Below are 8,947 nucleotides of genomic sequence, written 5' to 3'. Positions count from 1 at the left end.
GAAATGCAAAGAAAAGAAAAAATAAATAAATAAAGAGACAAAATCAAAAGAAAAGAATGAAAGGCAGAGAAAAGAAAAAAAAATAATAAAGAGAGCCCGAACTAAAAGAGAAAATACAGAGAAGCCAAAATACAAAATCAAAAGAAAAAAAAATACAAAGAAAGAGAAAAATAAAAGGGAAGAGTTGGGAGTAAGAATCGATCCGAATTGACAAATAATATGATTAAGTAAGAATCGATTAAAACTTGGTAAAAAATATGTCTTGAACAAAAATTGAGAGAAGAAATAGAGTACATAAAGAATATCAGAAGACAAGGAAGTAGTCACTCGAAATAAAAATACAAAATAAAATCTTAATATAAATAGAATATATATTAATATGTATATATAATTAGATGTATATTATAACGTTCCAAGACTTTACCCATGCAAAGTCTTTAATGCTCGCATGAAGTTTAGGACATGAACTGTTGTAAGAGTTAGAAAATTGAACATGAAATTGATGTCATGGATTCATATAAGTTGGCTTGGATACAAAGGAAAAAATCGAACTTTCATTAAGGATAAATTGGTGACACCCGTATAAGCTAATCAGGTAAGTGGCCTTACCATAGGATAGGCTAAAAATTGTATGAGTTACGATGATGTATGAACTATGTCGTACGATGTGGTATATGAGTTATGATAATGTATGAGTTATGATGATGTGTAAGTTACGATACTTGATAATGTGCTCAGTATATATATATTTTGATGAATGTCGTACTTGATATGTTTGATGCACTTTGTGGCTATATGATGAGTATGATGATTGCATGACGTTTACCTTAATATGATGATGTTTTCCATATTGAGCATGTTATATGATGATGAGTGTCATATTGCATCATGTTGTTAGATCGACATAGGACACAACCGTAAGAGCGTGAAAATGATATTAATATAAATATCCACGAGTATGTGTTACCTAGAGTAACAAAGAGATGAGACTAGAGGGTTGTGTCAGAAGAGACATTATAATGGATTTAGAAGGACCTTATGCATATTGTATGTTCATAAGCATAGGGCTGCTTCCCCTAGAGATGATGAGTGCGGACGCGCACCGTATGATGAGCGCGAATGCGCACAGGTACGAATGCACATAGATGAGGGTGTTCATGAGGCGCATGACACTATGGGGTTCCACTGACCTCTGCATGTCGCTACAGATTAGCTTGACCAGAGGATCCAGGGGGTGTGCGAGCGCCTTGGGGATTCACACTCGCATGTGTGAGTCATGTGTAGGGAAGTACTACACTTCCAATTTGTTCGAGACTGGAGGACACCCCTAAGATGATTAGAGATAGGTCCCTAAATCAAGATTACATGTGTTTGCATTTGCATAACTCCTATAGTGGGGTCACTTACTGAGTACTCTTTGAAATACTCAGGCCGTGTGCTACATCGTTTTTCAGGTAAAGGCAAGGCGCCCTTGTACGGAGGATGGCGGCATCGCGAGCAGAGACTGTGGCACGTGCATAGGGTAGACTCATATTTAAATTCTTAGTTTTAAGGTAGAATAGGTTGTTTTGCATTCCATTCTTTTAAATTATTTTGTATTTGTTTTTTTTTATTTTCTCTACATTTTAGTATTTTGTATTTAAACACTTTTCTAGAGAAAAAGTTGTTTTAAACGTTTTTCAAAGTTTACGTTATAAATGATGTTCATGTAAGAGTTATATTTTCGCATTATAGATGAGCATGAGACGTTAGTGGCGACTCTAGATATGTGGAAATTTAGGGTCGTTACAGTTAATTGTGATGTCCCACATTAGTTGGGGAGGAGAACAAACCACCATTTATAAAGGTGTGGAAACCTTCCCCTAGCAGACGCGTTTTAAAGCCTTGAGCGGAAGCCTGAAAGGGAAAGCCCAAAGAGGACAATATCTGCTAGCAGTGGATCTGGGTTGTTACAGGTACTGTCGTAACGGGTAATTTGGACGTGTACCATATACTCTACACACAGCCCATACATGCGAGTATGGGCTCACCAATCAGTTCGCACACCGCTGGGCCACATTCCTTGTCGGACGAGCATACTCTAAGAGCTCCTTAGGCTGGACACCTATTAGAACTAGTAACCGTCATGGCAGCACTATGCAAAACATAACGATCGTTGTCCTGTCATTGGATGTACGCGTCCATACCCTCATGATGGAATAGGGGTATCCCCCAAATGCACTAGCACAATAATGCATGAGGTCCCCAATATTTCTACTTTTATCATTTTAATGAATATAACCCCGCTATCATCTTTCATGCTTAACATGTCATTTCTCATTTTTCAGTCTACGTATCATACATAATCCTAACGGTGTTACATTTCATTTTATTTATCGTGATATCATGTCATTCGTAACATGCTGTATACATACAATTTAGAAAACATAACATAACGCTCCATGCTTTTAACATGCCATTTCATAACTTGCAATTCATACAACAATTACCTCAATGTTCACACAAAACAATCTAAACATAACACATCCCATCACCATATATCGTATCATAACATGTCATATCGTAAACACTTCGTGGTTATATCGTTCCCTAACTTATCATAGTCTTACCGTTCTTATTCCTATCACAGTCATATCGTTATGTCAACGTACCTTTGTCATATCATGACAGGAATGTATCCTAACGTTATCGTTCTATCAATCTATCACAAACCTATCCCTTTCTACCCATATCCTAACCTATTCTTTCATCAATCTCTCCTGTTCATAGCACTCTGGTATATAACCTAACCTTAACGTTTCATGAACGTATCTTACTCCTATCGTTACATTTCATTTTGTGCATCCTTCTCATATCTTATCTCAAACATATCCTTGAACACATCGTACCATAATTATTATCATACAATCCACATATTATAACATAACATAAACATAATATAAGCATACTGATTCACAGATAATTTACACATATCAGTATATATGACACATGCAGAACCACAGGCACGTGTCAACATCAATATAACCATGCTGATAGTAAGGCCACATACCTAGATAGTTTAAGTCGTCGTCACAAATATATCCTTAATGAAAGTTCGATTATGTCCTTTGAAATCCGAGTCAACCTATATGAGCCCATGACATAGTTTCAAGTTCGGTCATCGTAAAATTACGATATTTTCGTTAGACAAATTTAATGGAGTTCCATGCATATTTCCTGTTTATTTTTAAATTATGTTCAACAAATCTTTCCTCAATCTTCCCTCCTCTCTCTTTGTAATTATTTTCATTTTGCAGATAGATTTTCAATTCTGTAAACAAGATATTACTCTAACTGTATATAAACCGATATTATTTGCCAATTTTAATTGATTGTTTGACTACTGTCTTACAGATTTATAGATCTACCCACTAAAATTTCATTGATTCTAACCTTATTTTCTATAAGTTCAAATGTTAACAAAAAAATATATATGAGATCTGACGGACAGGATGTGAATTTGATCCTAAATTAATTTCTTATAACCATAACTATAAAGAAAAAAGAACAATAATAACAAACCAAAATCTCTCCCCGTAAATTTGCATCATATATGCTAAAGGTCATTTTACTTTTTCTCAAATCTGACATTTTTTTCTATTTATTTTTGGACGAGCTGTAATATCATGGGGTTGAGGAAGGAGGATGCAGTTGTGATGAGAGGTTAGTGGAGAGAGGTGAGTAAATTTTATTTTTAAGTAATTATTTTTAGTTATTTATTTATGAATTATTATTATTATTATTATTATTTTGATGTATATATTTTTTATAATTAATTTTATTTGTTTATTTATTATTATTATTATTATTTTGGCTATTACATCTTGGGCATCATAGTTCTAGAAACAAAGATAGCATCAAGTCTAAGGCCCATTACTTATGAACTTATGCTATATATCACATATACTAATTTCACATCATATTGCAAATAAAATCACTCAGCATGCAATACATCACATCATACTCTTAAATAAATACGTGAAATATTACTACAATTTATTTCAGTACTATTAACATAAAAATGCATGCGAGTGCAAAAACGTTTCTCTTTTCTTATCTTGTACAAGGCGTACCTGACGGTGACGAGGCATCGACGTTGGGACCGTGGAACGTGTCAAGCCGACATCGTAGGCTAGTCTACAGAATCTAAAACCTAGAGCTTTGTTACCAACTGTAACGACCCCAAATTTTCACATACTCAGAGTCGCTACTAACGTCTCATGCTCATTTATAATGCAGAAATATAACTCTTACATTAACACTATTTAAAACGTAAACTTCGAAAAGCGCTTAAAAAAACTTCTTCTCTGGAAAAAACACAGCCTTGGTCTTACATGTTTAAATAGAAAATATTGGAATTTAGAGAAAATAAAAAACAAACACAAAATAATTTAAAACAATGAAATGCAAAAAAACCTATTCTAACCTAAGACTATGAATTTAAATATGAGTTTACCCTATAAACGTGCCACAATCTCTGCTCGCGATGCCGCCACCCTCCGTATAAGTGCTGTAACGACCCTAAATTTTCACATATCTAGAGTCGCCACTAACGTCTCATGCTCATCTCTAATGCAAAATATAACTCTAAGAATGCTCATCTTTATTAGCGGAAAAATTTTAAACTTTAGAATACGTTAAAACGTTAGAAAACACTGCCGGACTTACATGTTTCAAAGAAATACTCAGTAAGTGATCCCACTATAGGGAAACTCGCACGTGTGAGTCGTGTGTAGGGAAGTACTACACATCCAATTTGTCCAAGACTGGAGGCCACCCTTAAGATGATTAGAGATAGGTCCCTAATTCATGATGGCATGTGTTTGCATTAGCATGGCCCCTATAGTGGGGTCACTTATTGAGTATTTCCAGCCTTGTGCCATATTGTTTTTCAAGTAAATGCAAGGCTTCCATGTACGATTGACGGTGGCATCGTGATTAGAGAATGTGGCGCGTGCATAGGATAGTTGCATATTTAAAATTCCTAGACTTGGTTAGGATAGGGTGCTTGCATTTCATTTATTTAAATTATTTAATTTGTAATTGTTTTTATCTTATTTTGAAGTATGATGTTTGAAACACGTAAATCCGGCAGTGTTTTCTAGTGTTTTAACGTATTCTGAAGTTTTAAATTTTTCCGCTAATAAAGATGAGCATTCTTAGAGTTATATTCTGCATTAGAGTTGAGCATGAGACGTTAGTGGCGACTCTAGATATGTGAAAATTTAGGGTCGTTATATCATGTCTATTTACAAAGATTGATTTGAAACTTGGATATCATCAAATCCTCTATTTACAAAGTATCAACATCCTATTCCTTCACAATAGTACGGACGTGTATACTACGGGGCAGGAGAACGATTATTATGTTTATCATAATGTTGTCATGACGGTCGCTATTCCCAATGGGTGTTCAACATCAACAGCTAACAAAGAATGCTCATCCGACCAAAAAGAGGCCCAGAAGGTGTGCGAACTGACTAGTGGGTCCAGACACGCACATGTGGACCGTGAGTAGGAAAATTAAGTACACATCCAAGTTGCCCGTTAGGATAGCCACCATAGTAAAATAGACTGTTATGATAAGTCTCAGGTAAAGGCAAGACATCCCTGTACGGCTGATAACGACATCGTAATTCGAGAACATGACACATGCATAGGGTAGTTGTACTTATTTTCTTAGACTTAGGTTAGAATAGTGTGTTTTAATTTCAACGTTTATTTAGTATTTCGTTGTGTCGTTTTAGAGATGTTTTCGAACACGTAAGTTCATGACAATATTTTAAGATGAAGTTGAGGTGCCAAAGAGCTTTAGGAATGGGGAGGTCATAGAGAGAATTGGTGTGAAGCGTGCCATTGATTGTTCACTTTTATTTCTTTTACCTTAGAATGTATCCTCAAATAAACTAATATTCCTCGAAAATTAGTAAACCATTTTAGTATTTCGAGATTATTAGTCTTCCAAGGACATGAAACTCGATGACCTTCCATCTCCTCTCTTGAGAAATTCCACAGCATTGTATTTCTATATATATATATATATATAGAGCCTTTCCTCATCTCATTCCACACAACTTTCTTAGAAACTTAAGCCCTTATTGCATCATATCTTCAACACACAATCATCCCCTTGTATCTCGAAATGGATAGCAAAAGTAGCAGCGGTGGTAGCAAAAGCAACAACGGCAGCGCTGGCCAAGCTCATAACTCCACAAGAAGTGGTAGCAATAGCTCTGAGAAGATGGTTGCTCCGGGGAGTGGAGGAGCTGCTCATATCTCTCGAGATGCATTTGAGAGTAATCCTCAGGGTTATTTTGCTAACCTCCATGCAGCTGAAAAGAGTCAAAAGTAGTGATCCCTTTTGCAAGGTGGCTTATCAAACTATGTAAAACCCTATTATTATAAATAAAGATTTTTCTTTCCGTTTAGGGTTTTAAATCATTTTTCACATTCAAAAATTATATCGATGATGTTGATTTTGCCTCTTAATCGAATTACACTAAAATAAATAATTGGAGCATAAAAAATAACCTACAATAAAATTTCTTTTGAACCGAAGAACCATAACACCTATAAACTATTAATATAAGATTTCACTGATGATATTTTTCTAAACTTGTTGAGCCTCGAGTTGATAATTTCTCACAAATTATTTATTTTTTATTTTTACTTAGAAGCTATTGACATATAGAGAATTTCATATGTTATTAGCTATCAAAATTCATAGACAAATTTAGAATCAAATTAGGTAACAAAACAATTTAGAATCAAATTAGGTAAGTAAACAAAAGAAAATGATTTCTAAAAGCACAGATAAATGAGTACTAACCGAGCTTCTTATTCATAATAAATATGTAGTTTTACATCATTGTAATTCTAGCATAATTTTACCAAAAGTATTAAAAAAAAAAAAGGAAAAAAGTGAAATAAAAAAATAAACATGAATTTAGAAGAGTCAAATTTTTTTTTTTTTTTATTATTATAAGACTTTTAATTTATTAAACATGAAATTAAGATTTTATAAATTTATTAGAATTAAATTAAAAGATTAAATAAATTCTAAATTTATAATTTCTCTTCCCAATAAACTTGAAAATTTAAGCACTAATTACAATTTAATTAAAAATTAAATGAAAGGTGGGTCGTCAGTTTCAAAATTTTCAATCTTTATGGAAAATATATCCATTTTAATTGCATGCATGCTTTTATAAGTACTTATAAAAAAAAATTTGGTTTTCATATTTAATAATAATTAATTACCATTTCGTCCTTGTATTTTGATTTCTAAATTTTTAAAATTATAAATTTAATCCTTCCATTTTTTAATTTTATTCATTAAATTTATAATTTTACTTAAAATTTAAAAAAATTCTATTACATACCAATTTAAAAATTAAGAATTTCATTAAACATAAAATTTATATTTATATTTTATCTAAAAAATAATTAAGAATTTCATTAAACATATAATTGAAAAGTATAATATTTCTAAACATTTAATAAAGGTTCAAAAACACCTTTAAACTTTTGTTAAAAAAAACCTAATTATTAGTTTTGAACCGAAACTATTAATATTATATTTTATAATATTTTAGATTTCAATATTTTCTTTCAAAATTATTTAGAGTTTCATGGCAAAGTAATTTAGTATAAATTTTGAGATGGGAAGATAATCTAAAATAAGTTTAAAAAAATACTCTTGAATTTAATGTTTTTTTTTTTTTTTTAAGTAAAATCTCAATTGGTTTAAATTTTGAAAGTCTAGTGTTACATTAAGTCTCTTCCGTTCTTTGGTTTAAGTTCGAAAAGTTGGATCATTATATAGTCTCTTCACCTCTAATGATTCCGTAATTTAAGTTCAGAATGTCAAGGTCGTGCATTAGTTTCATTTTTGAAATTCGGATCATTACATTAAGTCTCTTCACCTCTCTTCACATTATGTCGGGTCGTTACATTAAGTTTCTTGAACTTTAAGATATGCAAAAGTGAAACGTTCTTGAGAACTAAAAATTTGTCCTCAAAAAACTCCAAGATGCATTCTTTTCGTATTAAAATTGGGTGACCAAGAGGCGACCATAAACCCGGTCTTAAAAACCTCTTATTAGATGGATATCGATAGACCAGGTTTTGAAACGACTCGAGTCATGAATCGTAATTTACAGAGGTTAAATGTCTAGAAGACTCGATAAAATTTTTCTTTTGAGTTTTAAAAAACACGAATTAAAAAAAAAAACATCAATAAATAAATAAAAAATAAATATATATATGTATACTTAAGTTAGTGGAAAAATAGTGTCATTGATAAAATGGTTATACATAAGACCTCGTGCAAAAGAAGTACGGTCAAAAGGAATCACAATCCTCCGAATATTAGCAGGTCAAACTATGACTATCGACCCTCTATAGTTTCATAGGCCCAAAACGCCTCTGCCATCGATCGTAAATTCAGTTTCCATCTAAAAAAACATGGATGAGTCTATATATATTCAGTAAGTAGTCTACTTGTAGATTTCTAAATCAATCTTATCAAATACTTAAATCCAACGTGTCTAAGTTGTAGGTCATCAAAGGATGAAGTCTTTGTCGCTTTAACCAGCTTTTTGTAATGACCTTATCGAGTCCTTACTCATTCACCTAGTTTAATTTTCATAGTTTTTCATGGTCTTGCAAAATCAGAGCTCTCAACGGGTCGTGATATCTCATCACTCAGCTCCTTAGAACACGTCTACCCATCAAAGTTTTGTATGAAATTTTAGGGTGAATTTCTATTTCTTGTGTCATATAACTACGTATCTTGAATCTATGAAGTGCAACCTCATACTAGTTCCAACTATTGGTGTAGAAAGACATTATGGAAAAACGGTCAACCATTCCTACCTTATTACAGGGATTAGCTATCAATATCAAC

The 8,947-nt window shown here is 32.7% G+C and overlaps 1 protein-coding gene across 1 annotated transcript; it reads left to right on the top strand.

Moving 5' to 3' along the window:
- The first annotated feature begins 6,181 nt into the window (after positions 1–6,181).
- On the top strand, positions 6,182–6,391 carry LOC111454653 (jacalin-related lectin 5-like). Its single transcript, XM_023096145.1, has one exon. The coding sequence runs from the start codon at positions 6,182–6,184 to the stop codon at positions 6,389–6,391; it is 210 nt and encodes a 69-aa protein (XP_022951913.1).
- Positions 6,392–8,947: the final 2,556 nt, after the last annotated feature.

This window comes from Cucurbita moschata, unplaced genomic scaffold, assembly GCF_002738365.1.
Source record: "Cucurbita moschata cultivar Rifu unplaced genomic scaffold, Cmos_1.0 Cmo_Scf00016, whole genome shotgun sequence".
NCBI lineage: Eukaryota > Viridiplantae > Streptophyta > Magnoliopsida > Cucurbitales > Cucurbitaceae > Cucurbita > Cucurbita moschata.
The sequence above is the reverse complement of the archived record's forward strand: the minus strand, read 5'-3'. Positions and strand labels throughout refer to the sequence as shown.

Excerpts from the sequence above, each read along its gene's own strand:
- LOC111454653 (XM_023096145.1), top strand. The coding sequence starts at position 6,182 with ATGGATAGCAAAAGTAGCAGCGGTGGTAGCAAAAGCAACAACGGCAGC.